At 36.8% G+C, this 25,529-nt stretch overlaps 1 protein-coding gene across 10 annotated transcripts in view; it reads right to left on the reverse strand.

The window, feature by feature from the left end:
• Positions 1-25,529, reverse strand: part of LOC126781719 (MOB kinase activator-like 2) — a 52,863-nt gene that overhangs the window by 3,369 nt on the left and 23,965 nt on the right. For 6 of the 10 annotated variants that reach the window (XM_050506718.1, XM_050506716.1, XM_050506715.1 and 3 more), the window contains one exon: positions 8,861-9,018. In XM_050506718.1, the coding sequence (XP_050362675.1) occupies positions 8,861-9,018 (158 nt within the window). Of the gene's footprint in view, positions 1-8,860; positions 9,057-10,701; positions 11,234-11,292; positions 11,460-24,284; positions 24,329-25,529 lie in introns of those variants that run through there. The other 4 variants (XM_050506709.1, XM_050506713.1, XM_050506712.1 and 1 more) reach the window with 4 other exon arrangements.

A 25,529-nucleotide genomic window follows, 5' to 3' on the forward strand; every position in this document is an offset into this window, starting at 1 on the left:
TGTCTGTACAACGCCGCTACAATGACTGTCCATATCCAGGACTGTAAGACGAAGGCGATCCAACTGCGCAGAGGGGTGAGACAGGGGGATGTAATATCCTCGAAACTGTTCACCAACGCGTTGGAAGACGTTTTCAAGACGCTGGATTGGACTGGGTATGGAGTCAATGTAAACGGCGAGTACATCTCACACCTTCGATTTGCCGACGATATCGTCATCATAGCAGAGTCGCTGGAACAACTCACCGAAATGCTGCGTAGCTTAGGCGAGTCTTCCCGGTGTGTCGGTCTCGGTATAAACTTGGACAAGACCAAGGTCATGTTCAATAGGCATGTCGTGCCGGGACCGATATACGTCGAGGGGAAACCTCTCGAAGTTGTTAGTGAATATACCTACCTAGGACAGATAATACAAGTCGGTAGGAACAACTTCGAGAAGGAAACCGATCGAAGAATTCGCTTGGGATGGGCAGCATTTGGCAACCTTCGTCAAGTCCTCAAGTCGTCTATACCGCAATGTTTGAAGACGAAAGTCTTCAACCAATGCGTCTTACCTGCCATGACATACGGTGCCGAAACGTGGACACTAACTGCGGGACTAGTCCACAAATTCAAAGTCGCTCAGCGCGCTATGGAACGAGCTATGCTCGGAGTATCTTTGAAGGATAAGATCAGAAATGAGATTATCCGGAAAAGAACCGGAGTCACTGACATAGCTTGCAAAATTAGCAGGCTGAAGTGGCAGTGGGCTGGTCACGTATGTCGTAGGACCGATGGCCGTTGGAGCAGACGAGTCCTAGAGTGGAGACCGCGAATCGGCAAGCGCAGCGTAGGGCGCCCTCCAGCCAGGTGGACCGACGACCTTAAGAAGGTGGCGGGCACCAACTGGATGCGGAAGGCGGAGGACAGGGAGCTTTGGCGCACCTTGGGAGAGGCCTACGTTCAGCAGTGGACAACGATTGGCTGTTGATTGAAACATAAATTGATCAATCCTAAATATATATACAGGATACGTTTTTCATTATTAGAATTTTTATTAGGATTAGCAAATATTCAAAAGGAATCTCGGGTCCGATTTTGAAGAAAACTAAAACTGCATCATTGGTTTTTAAAATATCCTTAATAATATCCTGGGACATTTATCACACACGGCCATCTGATCCCAAATTATACAAGCTTAATTGTGCTATGGAAACCGTACAACTGATATACTATACTACATATACTACTTTTCTTTTGTAAATACAATACTTATATAGATAATTACACCCAAACTCAGAACAAACATACATGTTCATACACACAAATGTCTGTCCTGGGTGGGAATCGAACCCACAACCTTCGGCGTAAAAGGCAAGTCCAAATATACATCAGCCAACCGGCAGTCAAAATTCAACATAAATAAACAGAAATCGATAATGTTGATTTAAAAAAAAAACACACATACACTATATTAACACACCATTCGACTTCCGCGTCTACGGCTTCATAAAAACATACATTGGAGTTAATGGAGTCGGAGTCTTATCTGAATACACGTTTAGGAAAATATAACAATATGGTTTTATTAAGGGGCGCTCCACGCCCGATACGGGAATCGCACTGCTTAGGCATATCTCGTACATATACGATGCATGGAAAAAAATTGCAGAATACTATTGGAGTATTCTGCGGTATTAGATATATCGATCGAAGCGATCGTGTGGCACACTAAACGGTTTTATATAAACTTGAACATAACAATATTACAGGGAATTCATTTGATCGTTTTGTTTCATACTTGAGACAAAGAACTCAACAAGTTTTCGTTAATGGCATGCCATTTGTGAGTCTGTCATAAGAATGGACATTCCACAGGAATCAATTTTAGACGCTTTGAGTTTTGATATATATTAATGATCCAGTTAACTTTTTTATGTTAAAGGTATTTGTGATAATGGGTTGTTTGCTGTTGAATCTTTCATTACTTTTTAAAGTTGATAGAAAAAAAAAACAAATTTTAGGTAAACAAAGACATGATACAAATTGACTTTTCACAAATCTTTTGGTTTTAAACGCCAATAAAAGAAAAATATAAATCTTAGTGTAACCGATGAAATAGTTTTTTAGGCATTACTAATAACTTAACCGTGAACTAATGATTTTCGTCTCCGCATAGACAATTCACCCTTCCTTGGGCAAGGTGTGCGCTTCTATAATAAAATTCCTGAAATACTATTTGCCAATTAATAAACTTAAATCACCGGCTACTCGGTAGAATATAAATTTCGAATCGGTGATAGCTTAACATAATCTTGTAAACTGTTGATTTACTGTATATATTGGTTGATTGATAATACATATCTTGGAACCAATATCCCATTTTTCTCGTCCAACAAGTTCCAACTTGTCCGCCGTGATGTCGTTGCATCAACGAGAGCTCATCGCATTATGGATTTACTTCATTGCCGCAACACGTAACTTCGCTATGTGGTCTTTCTGTGTTTGCCATAATGCATCATGGGCGTTTTTATAAGAAGCATAACACAAATTTTGCGATGTGGACATCTTCAGTGACCACAACGCCTTAGGAACTGAATTTTTACTCAATGAACGTTTTTGGTCTTTGTATTAATATTTGATATAAAAATTAATTTAAAGCAGTAAATTATAATATTTTGCATTTCATAATAATAAACACAAAGCATATAAACCGCACTACTTTTTATTTAACAGCAAATAATAATCGTTACTATATTTCAATCACAATAGAAGTAGATAAAAACAAACCGCAAATTTAAAAATTCCAATTGATTTGCTGATAACTCCGCTATATTTTGCACTAAAAACAGTTCTTGATTAATATATCGTCATTTGTAATATAACAATATTCCACTTAACTATTTAAATCCACGTTAATTTACTTCAAAAGTTCCGAATATTAAGATAAGATCTCGACCAAGGACGTTCGCTAAATGAATATCGAATTCGAATTCGCTAAATGATAACGAATGAATTTATACAGATAAAAAATATATTATTTTAGTTTTGTCACAAATTTTAGATTTTTAAATTAGATATTTGTTTATTAATTTGTATATAATATGGAATATGAAATATTTGTAAAAAATATAGAAAGTTACCTAACATTCGATAAAGATGTTATTATAGTAAAGTAACGAAAAAATTATTTAATTTTAAAGAAATAACAAATTTAAAATCTCAAAATATAGATTAATTTCATGCATAGGAACACTCAATTTATAGTTTTGAAAATAATACAAGAGTAAGACATTCATGATTGAAATGGATTTAGTATTACGATTTTTTTTCCTGCAATCCATATAACATATTAGGTCCTTTCATATGAGGGGTGCATATCAGTCACCTCCACGTGGTGCACCCTGGGCAACGGGGTCGAACAGCAATTCGATGTTTTTCCGGATTGCTTGTCGATCGCGGCTGAGACTGACGCGGCGGAAGTGTCGCGGGTCGCTCCTGGTACTTCTCTGTTGCGCAGAGTGGACCAGCGAGCGGCTTCGTGGCACATAGGAGGACTCCGGGGTCCTTTCGGGCTGCCGGAGACAGGAGGAGGAGTAGAAGGAGGAGGGAGAGGCGGGTTAGCCCAGTTTCGGTGTCGATGCTGGGTGGACAGACTTCGGTCACCGCCTTCTTAAACACGTTTCCCCATCCAGGCGCCAGCCTGTGGTGGGACCGAGGGCCTTTCCTTCACCGGCCGGGCCAAGAGGAGAAAACCTCAATAAAAAACAACCGGTGGGTCGCTCACCCAAAACGACGGCCGCATGCGGGGTCGCGGTGGTGTGCTAACGCGTTCCCGTAACCCCACTACCATGCGGTGAGGCGGAAACGAGGAGGTTTTAGTGGTTAGGACGGTGGCCTTCTGCCCCGTGAGTCTCACATACCCGTCCCGGTCGTGTCCGAGCGGCAGGCGTAAATGCCTTTCCTCCTCGAAAAAAAAAAAAAAAGGTCTTACATATGAAATTAGCGTTTTATCTTACTGACCATTTTGATCTGAAATATCTCCTATTTGGTTAAGAATTCCAAATTCAAATTTATAAATTCATTTAGCTGGTACATTTGAGTTTTGAAAACAGTCATGCATTTGTTTTTTCCTCATTATTTTTTTCTTTGGCGTCGCTTATTACCGAACAATGGAAAACATGAAATATCGGTATATTTACGAGCACGAGTTCTACCGTGGCACCAGAGCTGCAGAAACAGCTCGAAGGATTAATTATGTGTACGGCGCAGGTGACGCAAAAGAAAGCACGCTACGTTTTTGGTTTCAACGTTTTCGTTCTGGAAATTTCGACCAACTGGAATTCAGAACCAACCCCGTGAACGGCCGGACACCAAAGTGGAAAATTAAGGCTATTGTGGAAGCGGATCTATCACAAAGGACTTCAGAGATAGCTGCAGGCTTCGGGGTAAGTGATAAAACTGTATTAATCCACTTGAAGCAAATCGGGAAAGTAAAAGAACTTGAACCTCATGAATTGAGTGAATCGAACTTGCGAACACGCGTCGACTGCTGTGTTACTTTGCTCAACCGACATAATAATGAAGGGATTTTAAATCGAATCATTACTTGTGATGAAAAGTGGATACTGTACGATAATCGGAATCGTCGCTCGTCGCAATGGCTGAACCCTGGAGACCCAGCCAAATCCTGGCCTAAACGAAAATTGACTCAGAAAAGGTTACTTGTGACTGTTTGGTGGACTAGCGCCGGTGTCGTTCACTACAGCTTTCTAAAATCTGGCCAAACGATTAGATATCTATTGTCAGCAACTGCAAACCATGAAGGGAGAACTAGCTGCTAAACAAACGGGATTGATCAATCGCTCTAGGCCACTGCTGCTTTACGACAACGCAAGATCACACACTGCACAACTAACAACCACTAAGTTAGATGAGCTACAATTGGAATGTCTGCGACATCCACCGTACTCCCCGGACCTTGCTCCAACAGATTACCATTTTTTCCGGAATTGGGACAACTTCTTACAAGGAAAAAGATTCAACTCCGATGCGGCAGTCAAACCACCTTCAAAGAGTTTATTGATTCTCAGCCCCATGTTTTTTTTAGTAAAGGGATCAATGAACTAACTATGAGATGGCAAAAGTTCATAGATAACAACGGTGCATACTTTAATTAATTAAATATATTTTACAAAAAAAAAGACTATATTCCTCCCGTACAAAACGCCAATTTCATATGTAAGGACCTTATATATCTATTAAAATTAATATAAAATTACGGTTAAAACCAATAAAATATATAGTACCATACTTTATCATTCATTCTTTAACCCACTCATTCAATAATTTTCTCCTCACTAGTCTACCTCAAATATCACGCCAAATCAAGGTCAAAGTTTATTTATTTACCTTCTTTTCTACTTCCATTGGAATAGACTATATATATCAAAATGCCTATAGATGTCGGCGACAGCGTAGCAGCAGACACGAATGATCACAAACACAGAGGGTCTTGGCATATTTATTACTTTCACTACATTTTTTTTTTTTGATACGATTATAAATTATGTATATAATGTTGGCTTTTTCGATAAAGATTACAAACAAAGAAAAAGTAAATTCTTCATCTTATGATGTACCGTGTAAATGTTATTTACAAGAGATATATGACCATGGTCTTTTCTGCAGACATTTTGGTATGTCTGTTTGCGAAGGTTTATCACTATATTGTATAATATTTATTAAACTTTACTATGTTAAACTTTATACCGTAATTGAATAGCTCTAAGAGCCAACACTGCAGACCTCGTCTTACATATCACTATAATTGAATGTAAATAGTAATGTTCGCAACTAGTCGTTGTTTACACAACTTATTAAAGCCGCGATAATGCGCACAGACTGCTTCCCCGCCTGCGCCCTCGCTGGCCCCTCGACCCGCGTCACAGTTCACACTCGTCCGATACAATGTTTACATACGCGCTATGTTTATTTTCATGTATTTATTACTTTTGAATCTAAATCAATACGGCCTTACAATATGTCCAAATGAGACCGCAAGTAAGTCACCAAAAAACCTAATAAGACTTATTCCATACATTCCATCTTAATAATAAAAATGCATCCAATTCACTCATTGAAAAAACATAGTGGTATATGTGTGTGTATATTTGAATTTATTTATTCTGTTTAATATATAAATTTAATATTTGCATCTGCATGGCGAATATAAATTAAAAACTCTGTTATCAACGAAGTAATTACCTAAAATCTATTCCAACCACAATAGAAGTAGATAAAAACAAACCGTAATTTTAAATATTCCAATTGATTTGCTGATAACTCCGCTATATTTTACACTACAAACAGTTTTTCATTAATATATCTTACTCACTTAACTACTTAATTCCACTTTAATTTTACTTCCAAAGTTCCGAAAATAGTTTTGCCGACATTCAAACGCCATTTTTTCGAGGAACTGACTATTAATATTAAGGTTTCGACGAAGGACGTTCGCTAAACGAATGGAAAACGAATAAATTTAAATAATTAAAAATATATTATTTTAGTTTTGTAGATTTTTAAAATTGATATTTGTTTATAAATTTGTATATAATTTGGAATATGAATATTTAAAAAAAAATTGAAAGCTGCCTTAACATTCGGTAAATATGTTATTACAATAATTAGAAGAATAAAATTTTTTTAAAAAATTTACAAAAAACTCAAAATATAGATTAATTTTATGCGTAGCAAAATTAAATTTATTGTTTTCAAATTAATACAAGAGTAAGTCATTCGTCTCTGATCTTTCGTATAATGTGTACGGGTGATTATTAGGAATTATAAAGTTTTCTATTACGACCTGATTTTATTTAAAAGGACTGTGATTGATACTGGTTTTGCATTTACGACTTTTTGCTTATGCCTACTGACTTTTGTTTTGCCTTCAATACGTTTACGGACTTAGCTGATTGAACATTATTATATCAATTTAAAACTCAGGGTAAGTTGTTATTTTTAATTACATATACTAAAAAATATATTGAATGCTAAATAATATATTTCAATATTATTTAAAGTTGATAGTTATCAAGGAACACATTAATCTAATTACAAGCACAGTTCGAATATTAATATATAATTTTAAAACCCTAAGAAAATTGCAAATTAAACCATTATACGAAATGTTTATTTCGCTCTGTCTTTCTATTATTACATATTGCACAACTTCCTGGGGTGGGACTGCAAAAACTAACTTAAAGCCTGACCAAAAAAGCCATACTGAAAGTAGCTACCTTCCGTCCAATCACCTTTCCAACTTTACAGTTGTATAATGAATGAATCTCCAAACGATTCCAGCACCGCAAAACCCCCTACAAAAAAGCTTCATCATTCGCACTGCGAAACTATGGAATGCTTTGCCTGAGTCCGTATTTCCTGATAGGTACAATGTTGGTGTCTTCAAATCCAGAGTAAACAGGTTTCTTATTGGTAAGCGTGCTACATCCTAGATCGTGTCGATGCTTAACATCAGGCAAGTCAACGGTCAAACGCTGGCCTATTAAATATAAAAAAAGCTACCAAACGTCGAAAGGACAAAATCTGTGTATCACGAGCGCGTACTACTTCAGTGAAATCTTTTTCCATTTCCTAGGTCAATCTATTTACAATAAGATTAGTAAAAATTGTTCAATAAACTGCTTATTCTGTCATAATAGCAAGAAAAATTGTACGTCCATTCCTTCTAAACAAAACTTATGACGAAACAGAAAAATATCTAATATATATGTTTAAGAAAAAAAGCAATTTAACTATAGAAACTAATATTGTTAAAGAAAGTATTTAAGAGATGTTTTCTCTGTTGTACATAATAATTTTGTGACACACAAAAAAGGGAGCAGGAGTGTAACTTAAAAATTTAACTTGATACAGGTTATTTTATAACCTAGCGAAGAATACAGTGCTACACCTACCTGGTTGGAATTAAATTAATTTATACAAACCTAATTGTAATATTCATACCATGTACAATCTCTATTTGAATAAAGGTATATTATAAATATATATATTATACAAACTCTTTTTTACCTTATAGTCAAAATATATGTTATATTTTGACATTTTGAGGTTAAATAAAGAGGTTTGCGTTAAGAGTTTAGAAACGGAATCAGATTAAACTTTTGTTTAATAATTGTTTTATTTTTTATTTTACCTGCAATCTATATAAAATACATCTATTAAGATTAATAAGACATTACATATAAAAAACAATGAAATATATAATTCCTTGCTTCATCATTCATTCATTAACCCACTCATTCAGAACTTTCCGCCTCACTAGTTTAACTAAAATGTCATTTCAATTCAAGGTCAAAGTGGTTTATTTACCTTCTTTCTTATTCTTATTGGAATAGGGTGTCGGTATTCTTATTGAAAATAAATTATCTTTATATCTAAACCTATTCTAACATACTCTGTTGTTGTATAAACGTATTTGTATTATAAAACGTAGTCCATTTATTAATGTATTATATTTCGCTCTTAAATATAACGTACATAGTGGTATGTGTGGACATATCTGCAATACAAGAATACGAGACAGAGTACGCGGTCATTAACATGGAGTCCGTCAACTGTTTCTCGGGTCCATTACCTATTTTAAAAAGCTGCAGATCCCGAGTCGTGCCAGAGTTTAGAAGTTGGACCTCGTGCCCCTTGAAAAGGAAGTCGAGCCGTTGGCCGTGCGCTCCAGCATGTTCGAGTCGTTTCGGATTTGCGTCCCATCGAATTATAGTGTCCGATAATTCGTGTCCGTCTCATGTACTAGTAATTCGAAATGAAAGCCGAGCTCATTTGATGAGATGATGAATACTAACTGTGCGACGCGAGCCATTCATTGTAGTCGAGGCCGTCGGGCAGGTCGACGAGCTGGCGCATGTCTAGCTCGGGTAACTTCCGCTCGAGCAGCGCCTCTTGCAGGTAAAGCTTGGGATCGCCAGCGCCCTCGCCTTCGCGCTCTTTGCGACGCGCCTTCCTGAAAATGAATACACCCAAATATTTATTTGTGAATTTCTTATGGTATATTTTATGAATTACAAAATACTAATAATGTAAGTAAAAACTATCGATGTCCCCTTTGATAAAAATTATCATTTTAGAGTTATTATTTTCAATCAGTAACTATTCTAATATAAAAGAGTTTTTTGACGTCGATGTATCAGTCCAAGGTTGACCAAAGAACTTTCGGCGAATACCTGCACGGGACAGCGAGGCGGGAGGTATCATTCTCCTGCCACGAGTGTGGTGCGCCACTCTCACACTCTGATACGAGTGTGTGGCGTGGGGGCATTCCCTGACGACGATAGTCGGCGGTGATATTTTGCTGCCGACCATGGCGTTAATCACGGTGCTGGTTGAAATGGTCTTCTTCTGCGAGAGTCGCAGAAGGAGGCCGCGAACGGCAGCGCGAGGAAAGTGCCTCCGCTGAAGACCGGGGAGGAGGCGTCGGCTCTATGCGCGCATCTTCTCCCCCCGTGCCGTAATAGCAGCCGGGACTAGGTGGGTTCCCTGTATGCGGGAATCCTAAAAATGGAGGACCGCATAGAATGACCCTCGGGGCGTCACTTTCGCATGCGTATCTTCGATATTTAATTATTCCATATTTAATTAAGATTAGATCCCGTGGCGCCCCCGAACAGACGGAGAGGATACCACTGGTTTTTTAGTAGGTATTCCGGCGTCTTCAGCGCCAGTGAGCTCCACTTACCCCCCGACTTCATGTGGGAGAGACGCGTAAATGATTTTTTCCAGCGAGAGTAAAAAAAGGTTAACCAAAGCACAGTCCGGGACATGTTTCTAATCTACTATAATTACGTAAATTTTCTATTGGTTTTTGGTAAAATAAAAAAATTAAAATGTTTTAACTAGTTTACTTAATTGACAAAGATTTCTGTATTTATTTTTTAAATACTCTTATTCAGTGCCATAAGTGTCATTAAAAATGTAATATTTGTTTGTATGGCAACAGTTTTCTGCTACTCCCTTTTCGGGGAATTCCCGAAGTGTGTTTGTTCGGTAATCTTACTGTTGTTTCTGCGGCCCTCCAATCTATACAATAATTTGTTTTGGCCCGCGATCGAATCTGGTCTTCACATCCCTGTTTCAGTCAATCATAATTAATGATTATTTGTGTTGTGGACGAGCGTTGTTAATATAATAATTAACATTTCAAAATCTCTTCTAATCTTCGATTCTAATCGAACATATCACCTCTACAGTGACTGCAGCGGCACACAGCACACTGAGGTGTCAATGTAACGTCACGCTCATACGTACAAACATTATAATATAATATAAATGTCTTGAACGTCTTATATTGTGTGCCTTCGTGTAAATGATTCGTCGTTAAATAACAACAATTGTTATATTCGAACACGTTTAATATAACTGTATGAGTTATTGCATCGTTCAAAGCAAATTATAATATTAAATTATATTTTAAAATTCTTAGTTTCATGCGTATGGATATGCACAGTTAGGAGAAGCACTCAAGATAACTTCCATGGTAGATATCGGTATTACATTTTATTTATCGCATCAGGAGTTATATAACATATTTGTTATTATATTCTAACATGTAATTTCATGTAAATGTTTACCAATTGTAACTTTAACGTTATATAAATATACATTTAAGACAAACGAATCTAATACTAACGGCCATAGTACAGCGTTGATAAAAACGGAAAGCCAAAACACGAAAATCTCAAAGCAGCGAGCCATAACCCAATCCGTGGGCCATGAACACTTCTCACACTTTAAAGTTTTACTACGCTGTGCCCTTCGCTAGCAGGAAATCAACGAAACTTGACAACTTGTTCGATGAAGGTCACTTAACTCACAAAAGGTCACAATTCACAAGCCGTATTCGTAACGTAACGGTGGACATGCGGAACCCACACCAGGATAGGGCACACAGAGTCGATTACGATGTCGTGAGACTGTACGGTCGTGACCGCAATTACTAATCCATCTACAGTCGCTACGTCATCGACGATGCTCCACAGCTTCACCGTGCTCACTACGAAAACGTTAACGCGAATACAAAAATATAATAATATCAAAATATCATTGGACGTATATTATAAGAATGGATTTACTCGACAAAGAAATTCACGAGACGCGACTCGACACTCCGAGACTCCACTCCGATGTATGTGTTCACTTCTATACATTTAGATTAAACTAAACTTATAATGTTCGACGCCCCGATTTCGACGTGGATATTGTGCTTTGTGGTCGGGCTCACCTGAAAGGCACGGCCGAATAGAGGTATGACGGAAGAGAAAAGAGCACGCCCAGTACCACTGCGTGACACATCACGGGAACTACTGATCGCCCAAGAATCAAAACTGACCGGCTGACCGAGCGCGCGGCGCCTCGCCCCGCTCGTCCCCCTCGCTGTCCGTGTCCACTATTAAACTTGTCTCTATGACACACACCCGCGCTTGCGCTTATCGCCCACGATACTTAACTTATATATTATCTGTTTTGCGATAGTGTCAATTATAATTGTTGAAAGTGAATGTGCAACAAGTACACTTAACGACATTTTAACAAAGTATTACATCGGTAATACAGAAATTAAGTGAATTGTTTATAAATGCCTCTATGAAAATAATATTGACCAAAACTAGTGCCATAAACTTTTTAATTAACTCTTATTCATAATTTAGGTGATGCGGTCTCTGGGCTATATATGATAGGAAGAGTAAAAGTGCGCTGCGCTGGCGAGCATTAACCTCGCTTGCCCTGCTGGGTCGGGCGACGTGCCAGGCCGCAGCTTGTCGCTGTGCGCCCCGAGACCTAACGAACTTTGTATTTGCCAGATTTTACTTTCCCATTGAGGATTTGGCGTTTACGTGTTATATACGTATATATAATAGAAAAAATAAACAACAAGTGAGTTCTGTACCATTTTCTGTTAACACTGAGCAGATAAATATTTATTATATTTTGTGATGTTAATGCTACATATTATGTAGCAATATTAAAATATACTTTAAATTAGGGCTTGTCGCAAGCACTTCTAAATATTCAACAGTTTGATGTTTTTATGAATATATTTTTGATGATTGATTATGCGAGCTGGCGATCGCGAGGAATGTACAATAGAGAGCAGGTGCGTGGCGCACTCGCCGGCTCGTCGGTTCGCCTGCACGCCCGCGCGGCGCGCGCTGCGCTTTCCACACGGAACTCATTATAGACATTTGGGTTATGCGCGAACACATAACAATTCTTTTGTAGACTCAGTCACTGTCAGGGAGGTCAGCTTTTATTTAGAGCATTGCCCGACGTATTGGAGCTGCGCCTTCCGACCACAATTATGAATTAATTTATCTATAATATTATTTTCATTCACTTAGAAATTTACAATTTGTTTTATCGTAATAATATTGTTTATGCTACCTGTGTCTTAATTAATCAATAATAAGATAAAGTTTTCTAGATAAGTGAGAACATACAAGTAGCAATTGATAATTTCAATAATTAATGTCCAACCTGGGTATTATAATAAAAACGTATACATTCTAGCTGATATCGCTGCTGCTGTGCAACGCAAGCTGTGCAACGGCGTTTAATCCGAAAATAATTGAATCAGTACCTACTGGTGGTAGGGCTTTGTGCAAGCTCGTCTGGGTAGGTACCACCCACTCATCAGATATTCTACCGCAAAACAGCAATACTTGATATTGTTGTGTTCCGGTTTGAAGGGTGAGTGAGCCAGTGTAATTACAGGCACAAGGGACATAAAATCTTAGTTCCCAAGGTTGGTGGCGCATTGGCTATAAGCGATGGTTGACATTTCTTAGAATGCCAATGTCTAAGGGCGTTTTGTGACCACTTACCATCAGGTTGCCCATATGCTCGTCCACCTTCCTATTCTATAAAAAAAAAAAAAAAAAAGTTACAAATACTATAAAAATATTATATACTGTTATTTCTCTTTACTTCACATTTCCATTGTAACACGATCTCTTCAATTAGCATGTTAAATAATTATAAGAACATGTTTGGTATATAAATAATGAAATAAAAAACATTGTCGCAGATTGGTAGTTTTAATCGAGAAATATATATAAATAGATTATTTCATACTAGAGCATCGCCCGCGGCGTCGCACGCGTCCTTATCGAAAATCCAGTTAAACGATAAAAAGGCCAAAATAAGTTAACGTCTCGTCATATTTTAGCTGTGACAAAGCGTGAAGAAGTAACTAATATTCATAACACGCACACTAATATCCATAACATTACTTCATATTTATGATATTATTGCGATTAAATTACAACTATAAATAAGTTTAAAATTAAAAAAAATTCAATGCAAACTTTGTTAAACCCTACAGCTAAGAAATAGGTAACCATAAAAGTATTTCCATTTGAAATTTTTAGCGTTTCAAAGATTAGCCCGGTCAAACAGTCAGACAAAAATAATAAAAATAATAATTGTTTTGGTTTTTGTAACTCGCAAATAGCCATATTAACTTTAATAGAGACAGTTATTTTGAAATCACAGACAGACATTACGATTTTATTTATTTGTACAGATGTAGTACGTATATGAGTACCTAACTCATTGTTATTAACTTTATTGAGCGATAACATATTTTGTAAGGATTACAATTTGTATATGAAGTAGACACGTTTTCAAATCGCTCGTTAATATTTAGTTTATTCATATGTGAGTAAATTTCTTTTCAATTGAGACTCTTATTTAGGGAAATTTTCAAGTTATGTTTTTTATTGACAAATTCCAATAAAAGTTATTAAAATGAACTAATAAATTTATAAAAAGAACAAGACCGCTGCAGGCTAAATAAATAGGGGTGTAGCGGGGCATAGCCCGCAAGTCGTGACGTCACGGGACAGACGGAAGGGGCTATGATAGGCACCTGTTGCCGGCGGCGAGAGGGCGTGACGTCAGCATAATAATTTACTCGACAGCCGCCCGTCCGCAGACACACGGCCTCTCCATACTCAAATGTACCAAGTCTTGTAGCTGGTACCATACATATTGACATGAAAGCGTTTTTCATTTTTCAACAATTTAATATCAAATCAGTATATTTTATTTAATCGCTACTCGTATAAGACACGAAATAAAGTAAGCAAAACATAACATTTGATGGCGAGCGCGGTTTAGACGTGATATGTAATTTTATTGTGTAACTAGCTCTTGCCCGCGGCTTCGCTCGCGCTTAAGTATAAGGAAAGGATAAATGATTATTTGGAAGTGCGTAATTTTAAAGCAAGAAGAATGAAATGTCATTCTGGTTAAAAAAAAGTAAGGTTAAGGGGATTTTTTATTTTTACTTTCATGATTATTATTTTAATAATCATCAATGAACTTACTGTGAACACCTATAGTTGCACTTGATATATTTTATAGTGACTTAAATAGCTTGAAAAAAAAAAAACATTTTATACAAATCTTACGATCTACGATTCTGTTGCTTAAATACCCCGGCATCTATTCACGCCGTTGGATATAGTTAATATTGTAAACGAGCAAGCGTATCAATATTTTTTTGTTATTCTATAAAACTCAGGTTAAACAAAATTATTCAACTCACTGAAAACTTTATTTATAATTAATAATCGAAGCACCTCTTTGTAAACGGTGGTAGAACTGTGTAAGCCCGTCTGGGTAGGTACCACCCACTCATCAGATATTCTACAACTAAACAGCAATACTTTTGCGTTCCAGTTTGGAGGATGAGTAAGGCAGTGTAGCTGCAGGCACAAAGGATATAACATCTTCGTTCCCAATTTACTTAATATTTCTTACATCATCAATGTCTAAGGACTGTGGTGATCACTTAACAACAGGTGGGGGTATAATATAAATAATAATAATAATAACAAATAGTATTTACACCCAATAACATGTACACAATTTTAGTTGGCATTTTTATCTAAATCTAGGGTTTTTACATAAGCAACAAAAGTGTTGGACCTCTGACTTCGAAACTAATATACATACATATTATTTGCATAAAAAAACGACGTTTGCGGTATTTCCTTTTGGGGCTAACATTACTAAGTTACTCGCAGAGCTCACATAAAAACTGTCCATGTGATAACTCTCTCACTAAAATCAGTGCCGGTCATGTTCAACGACAGGCAATGGGGCTTTTGATTGTCATGTGGAAGCCCACTTTAAGAGGGAACTATAAGCTTTCAAATTCGAATGATATATTCTCATTCTCATTCATGGATGGTATTCTTGGAATGAAAACCACCTCTCCTCGAGCACTTCAAATAAATCTGTAGGCATTGAGGGAGGTCATGTTGAGGTAAGCTTCGAGACTACCAATTAAGTGCTGCACATGGCATTAATGGAATACGTTTTCTTTATACAAACAACTAACATATTGAAGTTTGTTTAAAAAAGAGTACTACTTGCACTTAGCTAGCACCTAGGAGATATTGATATAAGGACATTGTGTGTTTTGCATTTCGTTATTTGCACCCAAAGGTATGTGAATGAAGTTTTTTAAGCGAATATATACATGACCGTTCTAATGATTAAAAAAACTAAGAAAATAGCCACCCGTTTGAATGGAATTTCTTAAAACTTTGAAAAACATGTATATCAATTCAATCAAGAAACACAAATAGTAAATTTCAAGCAGATCGAACTATTTTTTTTTTCATTTTTAAATTAATATTTGAACCCCATTTCTCTCGTTTATTTAGTTGTTTTTAGAAATTCAATCTAAAAACAACGAAATACGTATGCATTTATTTTTAATCAGAAGCTTTAATATTAAATTATTCTTATTAAATTTTTCTTACATCAAAAATGATGGAATCCCCATACAAACTTTCAACCCCTAATATACCCTCTTAGGGGGGTAAATTTTTAAAAACACTGAAATACATATTTAATTTGTTTAGTCTCTGCGTTGATGAATCAGTCAGGAAGAATCATTATATGTGAACAGATATAACAACAAAAATACTTAAGTTTTTATAATTATTGATAGACAACTGATTTTGATGAAATAAAGATTAAAAGAAACCTCGAAATACTTTTTATAATAATTTAGTTATTTTTAGCCGTTTCCGAGATTAGCCTGGACAAACGACAGATAGACAAACAGAAATAAAAAAATGATTGTTTTGGTAAATCGCAAATAGCCATATTGCTTTAAAAGAGGCAGTTATTTTTGAAATCAGACACTTCAAATTTATTTAAATGTATAGGTTTATACCTATACAATTATGTATATAACATTATTGTTTATTCATTATTAAAAACATTATTGTTTATCACGTTAAAACGCAGCGCTACCTCAAGTCATTTCATTTTGATTTGATTTATTTTCAATATCAAGGAGAGACGGTTATTAATCTTCTTAAAAGAGAATTAAAAATTGCTCGCGAGTCTACTTAAATACGGTTTACGGTTTTGTTTTCAGGGACCCTGATATTGTTGAAGCTTATACATACTTTATTTATATGACCACAAAAGAATTACTATAGTTATGATATTGACTTTTTACTGGAAATAATATATTACGTTATTATAACTTCATCTTGTATCTATCAAAAAAACAAAACACAAATTATATGGCAACTTGTTTGAAGAATTACATTTTTTATCCGATGTCGTTTGGACTCTGAAGATAGCATGACATATACTTTTCTATTTGATCAGCGCGTGCGGTGCGTGGGGCGACTCACGTGACATCTACATTGCTTGTACTGGTTATTTTGTGATACACATATAAATAATAAAGTATATAGCAGTAACAAGAAATAGAAACACGATTGAATTGAAATAAGATCAATAATTTGCTGAGGACCGGCGACCAGCCATGAATATTGAACAACAGCTGTTTCAAATCCCTTTAGCGCAATGCATGATGTCATTACAACCTTGTATGGATTCTAAGTGGTCGAGCGCCAGCAATATTCGTCGCAGGGCGTGACGTGACATCGAGCGGGCGAGCTGTTTCTTGTCTAAACGGTGAATAGTTTAATTCAGACATATTACGATTGTTTTTATGTAAAATGCCTGCATTTTGTTATAATACACTGCGATTCTGTAATTATTCATCACAAATATTTTATGTTCTTATCGCTATTTCAAAACAAATTGAATTAGTAAAGTTACTCTAGATCCACTTCATGTTTTTTTTTTGCAAAATGTTCGAAAACAGAAGCTGCGTTTGACGCAACGAGAACGCAGCATCGGGGAGGGCACTCGACCAGAGAGAAACAACTTCTCTTAAATGACAGTAATTAAGCGCGGCCCGAGTCATTACCATTCATATATCAGACATTTAAATCCGCCTTGATCAAATGTGAATTTGTTTTAGTCATATCTAAATCCGGTTTATCGCACGTGGTTTCTACCTATATATGTAAGGAAGTTGCCGTACCGCAGGGCTCAGCGCACCGACGTCGCGGGCGAAACGGGTCAAGTGACCTAAAGTCAACCAAAAGTAATTCTTTATGGCCGCGCTACTCATATCTCAAACAGACCACGCTAATTAATCCCAACCATTAAAGTCTAAAATATACCTGCAGCAATGTTGGACGAAGCTCAAACACGCTATGTTTAATTATTTCATACCTACATTTTATTGACATGTTTAGTTTTAAAACACATTTAACTTATTTCAATATAGTAATATCAGTCAGTACACATAATACAGTACAAAACCAAGAAGGTTGATGTTAAAAATTCTTCTGCAATAACTAATATTACAATAAATTGACACGTTCGCACTGAAACAATTGAGCGTATCCAATCATATTGCGTAAGCACACTGCTCACTACACGGCGAGGCGCGAGGTCAGATCCCGTCCCTGCCGCGGCGTTGCTTGCGCTACACTGCACATTTTATGAACATTATGTTTTAGCCTAATATTATAGTTACTCGTATCGTTGAATGTTTACGACGACAAACAAATAACATCGTTTTGGGATTGATTGTGTCACGGATTGATTGACAACTCGATGCTGGATGAGTTTGGCTCGCTCGCCAGAACGCAGCGTGATTGTGTCGTCACGTAACAGCTAGCGTGGCCCTAATGACACTAAGAGGCCGATCGTAACAATACAATCACAGTATTTTGCAATCGCAGTGAAATGCAAGTAATGCGCCTTTGCCACGTTCGAATCGTTCGTTCGTTCGTTCGTTCGCTAATGTCGAAATTACCATAAACAATGCTCGCTCAGTGTCGTTTCGACGACGACGACGACGACGAGTAGTGCTCGTAATGCTACAATCGTGTTGCTTTTATAAAATATGAGAGTACAGTACTTCTCTGTTTACTGTCACACGATCAACGATCACATACGTCCACAAAAACACAAACCGCCACATCGTAACAACTAAGAGCGCACTCAATAGAATACCAATGAAGTAACGGTTACCGCTACATATGTAGTTATCATCTCCTTAAAAGAGTAAGTCGAAGCGATACTTTAGATACCGACAATTGAGTTTATTTAGTGAATCCGTTTGTCAATATCGATTTCGAAGTCCCGCCAACGTGTTGCTTTTAAAACTTCTTTAACGGCGGACGGAATGCCTTTTTGAAATGCCGTGGTGTAAAGTGTTTACACCACGGCATTTCAAAGGCGGGAGGTGTCCATTTACCATCAGGTGGGCGATACATATAACAAATATTTTTTAAACGAATTATTTAACTTATTAGCTCACGATCAGTCCTGTATCATCAGCGTCATCAACAAGTGACAAGTTACTTGCCACGGTAATATTAATATCGAACAATATCTCAACAGCGGGTAATAGACGTCCATGAAACAAACACGAGAGTTACAAAAGATTGCTAATAACTTACAATATAATAGTGCCGGAAGTGTACGAGTCGTATCCGTTTACTTACCTGTAAAAGAACAGAGTGCCTTTAAGTAGAATAGAACATTGCAGACGTTTTAATGGAAATTATATATATAACAAAATCGAATTCGTTATTACGTGAAGGTATCGATCAAAGGCAAATGCCTGACACGATAAAAGCACCGCAACAAACTTGCCCGAGCACTTTTACCATCGACCGCTGCGACGACCGGTGTGTCCGTGCAGGTACGCAGAACACGGTACTCGACTCAAGCATTATAAGTAAAGCAGCTCGAGAGAACGCGGTCACTGCCTGCACAATGACAGAACTAAAGGTATATTCACGTGAAGTGAGCCGCTATATTTTTGTAGTAGACATTGTTAGTGTGGGAATTAGAAAACAGCCTTCGAGTCTACTGTGACATACATAGATAAATGTATTAATAGTATTATCCTTCTATTCTAATAGTATTTTAAAATGATTAAGAGTCGTCACATTTAGTTACTAGAATGGACTTCTTCGATCGAAAGTAAAATTATATATCAAGTTAAAACTATTTACATTTCAATTTGTCCAAGACAAATATAGTTAACGACATCGTGATCCGATATGATGAGAAATTTGTTGGGCGCGTGTTGACTGAGTCGTAGGGGGAAGGGGGAAAGACGGACGCGGGTGTAACGTGACGTCAAATGGTGTGATCGCCGCGAAGGCCGCGCTTATCTACCACAAAGCGCGCGTCCAAACCGCACTGCGTTATAATGTTTTATTTTTTCAACCAATGTGTCTCCCTAAATAATTTGAAAATATCGAATCGGGTGAAAAGTAATTCGTAAACAAAACCTCATTCGACTTTCATGTTAGGAATAAAAATAGTCCATTTACGTGATTTACAAAAAATTGTGTTTATTTGTGAACAAACCTTTGAAAGCAGTATTATCTTAAAATAATTTTCTCAATTTTCAACATGTTATACTTATAACTGTTACCATCATAATAATTTAGCTTGCTATTCAATGTTGGTAATAGAAAGCTAAACGGTCTGTATAGTATAAAAAAACCATTGCTTATTTACTTACAAATTGTCTCAGCAACTCCAAATATTTTTCTGAGAAGCCTTGATATAAATATATTATACATTGATAGCGAAATAACGGTAAGCAATCCTTCGACGTAAACTTGTAATTTAATAATATGTGTGCCGTACTAATCTATAGCACGGTATACATATTTACTACGTATTTTGATTTAGATAGAACATATCTGAGTATTCTCTAGCAACGAAATTGAATCCAGTGTTAGTCTATGGTGTAACTGGGACAGTCGCAGTGTACACCATTAGTTGTATAGTGGTATAAAAGATAGACGATACATCGCGGGTACATTTAATAATATGGAATTCGGTCATGGCTCGAATAAAATTTGCTTTTGCTCGAAAAAAATTAACCGACGAAAATATTATAAATTTAAGATATATTTGTAACCAAAAATGCTCTCGAGTCTAGCCGAAGCCGTTCGTTATAAATTAATTATGACACTAAAACTGACTGATAAGAACAACGGCGACTCCACTCACACTCGGAGAGCAATGAAAAATTACATACGTTGCATTTCACAACTTGTGTATCCTGTTACCTATCGCTTGTCATTGTCACAGCATCAGTGATCAATTGACGAATTTATTGCTGAGTCAATTTTCTATTTTTACTTGCATCGGTTATTTTAGTATAAAAATTCTATAAAATATTAGGTCCTTACAAATGAAATTAGCGTTTTGTCGTACTGACTACTGATAAGAATTCCAAATTCAAATTTATAAATTCATTTAGCTGGTACATTTGAGTTTTGAAAACAGTCATGCATTTGTTTTTTCCTCATTATTTTTTCTTTGGCGTCGCTTATTACCGAACAATGGAAAACATGAAATATCGGTATATTTACGAGCACGAGTTCTACCGTGGCACCAGAGCTGCAGAAACAGCTCGAAGGATTAATTATGTGTACGGCGCTGGTGACGCAAAAGAAAGCACGGTACGTTTTTGGTTTCAACGTTTTCGTTCTGGAAATTTCGACCAACTGGAATTCAGAACCAATCCCGTGAACGGCCGGACACCAAAGTGGAAAATTAAGGCTATTGTGGAAGCGGATCCATCACAAAGGACTTCAGAGATAGCTGCAGGCTTCGGGGTAAGTGATAAAACTGTATTAATCCACTTGAAGCAAATCGGGAAAGTAAAAAAAACTTGAACGATGGGTTTCTCATGAATTGAGTGAATCGAACTTACAAACACGCGTCGACTGCTGTGTTTCTTTGCGCAACCGACACAATAATGAAGGGATTTTAAATCGAATCATTACTTGTGATGAAAAGTGGATACTGTACGATAATCGGAAGCGCTCGTCGCAATGGCTGAACCCTGGAGACCCAGTCAAATCCTGCCCTACACGAAAATTGACAGGGTGAAATTAAAAAGGTAGTAAGTTGACCCTTACATAAGCCCATTTTGCAAAATATTACATTTGTAATAGAAGTAAATAAAAAATCATCTAATTTAGACTCTGCTACTAATAAATAATAATAATTAGCTTTGATTGACATCTTAATATCTTTCCATATAATAATGATAGATTTATTATAAAAAGTACAAGAAAACATGGGAACATGTATTCTAGATATTGAGAACAAAGCCAAAAAGTAGTAGAAATTTTATTAAATCTTATTAAAGGATAACAGAAACGAAACCGCGACAATATAAGTTCCATTGGTTCGTGTATTGTCACGAGTAATGTTAGTAGAACTGAGAATTCGGCGAGTAATATTTAAATCTAACTTAGAATGTAAACTTTGGTTCAGTATATGGTACTATAACATAGATATAATAAGGAACGATATGTATGACAATATAAATGAAGCTGCCTTGTAAAGTTCAGTATATAGAATTGACGAAGCTGTCTTCTAAGTGCGGCAATAATTTCTCATTTGATAATCAACAAGTAAGTGTAATGCTTCTATGTCGAAAAAAGGAATTAAATTTGTGCAGAACTACGCATCGTCCCTTTACAATACTCGTTTTGGTCTATCCGCAAATATTAATTCAAAATAACTGTTCATAAGTAAATAAATTAAGAACAAAAAATAATTAAGACAATAGTCGTTGCGGAACCGCGCACTTTTACATCCATATCGGTCAAGGTCCACCAGTTCTCGTATGTCTTGTTACTATAATGTTATAACTTGTATGCGTTAGGTTGTACACTAAAGTGTGCGATTCAACATAAAATATTTTAAGAAAATAATCGCAAAAGAAAATATTGCTTTTATTTGTAAACAGTCATAAAATAAATTGAGTTTGTATTTTTTATTAATCACACACAAAAATTAATCAAAGATAATCGTGCATCACACTGCCACACTGCTCACACTTTTGTGTTCATTTCAACCGTTAACAACTAATAGTGTATAAGGAAGACTCGCTGGTAAATCACTTTAACCACACCAGCCACTTTGGCTACCGCTAGTAACATATTCCTTTAATTCTTCTTCGCCTCACTTTCCATCACATGTCTCGATGCTACAACGCATGCTCATTCATAACACACATTAAGCGACGCACGCAATAAAGCGCGTTGGCGCTTAGCGTTAGCGCGTCTCTGTGTATTCTAGCTTCAAGCAGACGTCGTCTTGTTTCTCATTCTGGTAAATGCGCTAGTTCTACATTGAATTGTGCAATTTGTCTAGAGTGGACACTTACTCACTGATTTATATTTATAGATGAATCCAAAGGCGAACCATTTACGACGTAGAAATTCTCGACGATGAAAAAAATAGTATATTCGGATGGGAAACAATACTCAGAAACGGTTTACATACGCATTATGGTGGACGATACTCATAGACATAACTCGCTAGAGTATTGAGCAGCTTACATTTCTTCAAGTACAGCTTTGTCGAGCGCAGAGTAAACCTATTGACCACTGACCCGTAAACTATTGTGGCTGGCGCTATAATTAATAACTTTTTTGCTACTTTCTCTCCGTGGGAAATTAACTTTAAACCATTCAAAAACGTATTTTACCATTAGCGATCACGTCTACTGAATTTATGATTAAAACATGACAGTTTACTAGAACAATCTATAACTTATTGTAATGTACTGAATGAATATGTAATGTTGTGATAAATAACAATTAATCATTATTTGTTACTTGGTTACATCTTATCAGAGTACTTTGAAAAGAGCGTAATTAGCGGTTAATAATAAAATCGAGCATCATTATTATATCCGTCCTCGTCTTCAAAGGTGTCGTATTTGCGGGGCTGTGTGTGCTGTGTACTTAGTACGAAAATAATAGTCAATTGACGTATTAGTCGATAAGTTAATAGAAATCGAGGTCATCTTGAGACACGATAAAATACAAAGCTTATATCTGCAGCGTGCATCCCGGCGCAGCGTTAGTTGGTGAGCACTGTGGGGGGTGGGTACGGTACGGGTGGGGGCGACCTTGGCACTGTCAGCGTTTACCCAAAGTAAAAACATGTAATACAGGTCGCCGAAAGCGTAAGTTTTATAAACTTTGATTCAGTAACATTCGGCAAACTTTGATCATTAATAAAATGATTATATGAATCGAATTTGTTTTATAGTATTAACTGACATCTATGCGCAAGTTGCAAGTTCTAAAAACAAGTTTCTCTAATCGGCCCGCATTCAAACGGCATTACGTAAAGCTCAGACGAAACTGCTAACAAGTAGTTATGTATAGAGCATATGGCACAGCGCTCTAACACAAAACTTTAATATGTTATGACATGAAACATTTCGTAGTTATCGATAACGGATGGATGATAACCCGCTACGATAACGTCACAGCGACCGTTCTCGCTACTCGTGTCGGATCTGCACCGAGTGCTTCGGTAAGCTATCAAACTTCATTCTAGCCTAGTCTAGATTTCGTTGCAATAAAATATGTCATTGATTAAATTAATGAATATAACATATGTTATAGATCAAGGTTATATTTGTTCAGGTAAATGCAATAATAGCATTGCGCTTAGGTGTTAACGGTTAACCAATAGTTGATAAAAGACAAAAGTTTAGAATACTTAGCAAGTCGCAGTGGTTGCTACTCGCTCGCGGGCGGCGCGGGCGCGTATCGGGGCCGCGCAGTCCCGTTACAACTGTACCGCGGGACGCGAACGCGAACAGAGACTCTTATACAATTCCGGTAAATACAATTTATATTATATGCTCCGAATATGAGAAAGAAATTATCGCCAACATTTCATTGTATTAGATTCGCTAAAAATAAAACAAAAATATTTATATGCTTCATTTTAGTTTGTATTTGCCGATATAAATAAAAAAGCAACATTTTTTTTAAATATACTCATAATATTGTTTTTTTTTCAACTTACATATACGTTATCACTACGTCAAGACACATAGACGTAAAACATCGTCACCGAGAATAAAAATAAAAGCGAGTGAGGTTTACATAGGTATTGAATGGCGCCCTGCAGCACTACGCCTCACGAAGCGACAGCGGCGCGGGCGCGCGAGTGGCCGGCGCGAGGACTGCCTGCGGCGACGGCGCGCGCCGTGACCACTGTCTAATTGCTTCAGAGGCTTGCTCAAGGCAATGAGCGAGACGTTAAATGAGATCGTAATGAGCTCCTCCCGCTTTGCACAATGTAATGAATCTAATCAGCTACACGAGTTCGTACCATTTTAAACAAATATACCTATAAAGAATAGAAATTTGAGTAGAAACAACATCAAAATAGAAGTTTGGGCAATTTGCCTTGAGTTCAAAACAAACGGCTGTATTTGTTTTAAGATATAAACGATGGAAATTAAATGTTATAAGCTATATATAAACCCGTAAAGGAATTAAATAGTGTAAGAAAATAAAATATTTTTTAATCGTTGATAATATCGAATCGATCGAATATCGAGCTGGTATCGAATTTAATGCTGCAGAAAAATAAATAGCTTTTTTACTAACGTGCACGCTGACCTGACACTAAAAGGAGTTTTCATGAGCATCCTCACATACAAGTAGATTCTAGACGAAAAGTACGACAGATTAACGTATTGCCTTCGTGGCTGTGCCAAGCCACCAGCACGGTGATCGATCCGATACCAGTAGCTGCCGCATAACGACCGGTTCGCGTGTTCCGCTCCGTGCCCTACTTGTGATTATGATTCGCAACTCGCGATTCTTAGCGTTCTCCACACAAAGACACGAGTTCAATTCTTACACCGAACCAATCATATTTTAAGTAATGCGCATATATCTAATAACAAGCCCTTATGTAACAATTCGCATCATAAGGTGTATTGCGAGGCATTTCGTTTTGTCTTTATGATGCTCATTATTAATAGGGACCTTCTGTGCAGCGAATGAATGAATGGATACTCGTCAGAAAAAACGAGTTCGCAAATATTGGAAATGATAATTGAAATGTACATGAATGTGTTTGGTGTCGAAACGAATTGTTACGAGAGTAGCCGCCGCTCGCTGCGCGCGTGTGGAAATTGCAGCGACTGAACCGTGAGCTCGTTTATGCAACATTGAGAAAAAAGTTTGTGATACACGTTTACGGTATACGTTAAGGAGATGCATGAAAACACAGACATGTTTATAAAAAATAATACCA

This window comes from Nymphalis io, chromosome 4 (genome assembly GCF_905147045.1).
Source record: "Nymphalis io chromosome 4, ilAglIoxx1.1, whole genome shotgun sequence".
Taxonomy (NCBI): Eukaryota; Metazoa; Arthropoda; class Insecta; order Lepidoptera; family Nymphalidae; genus Nymphalis; species Nymphalis io.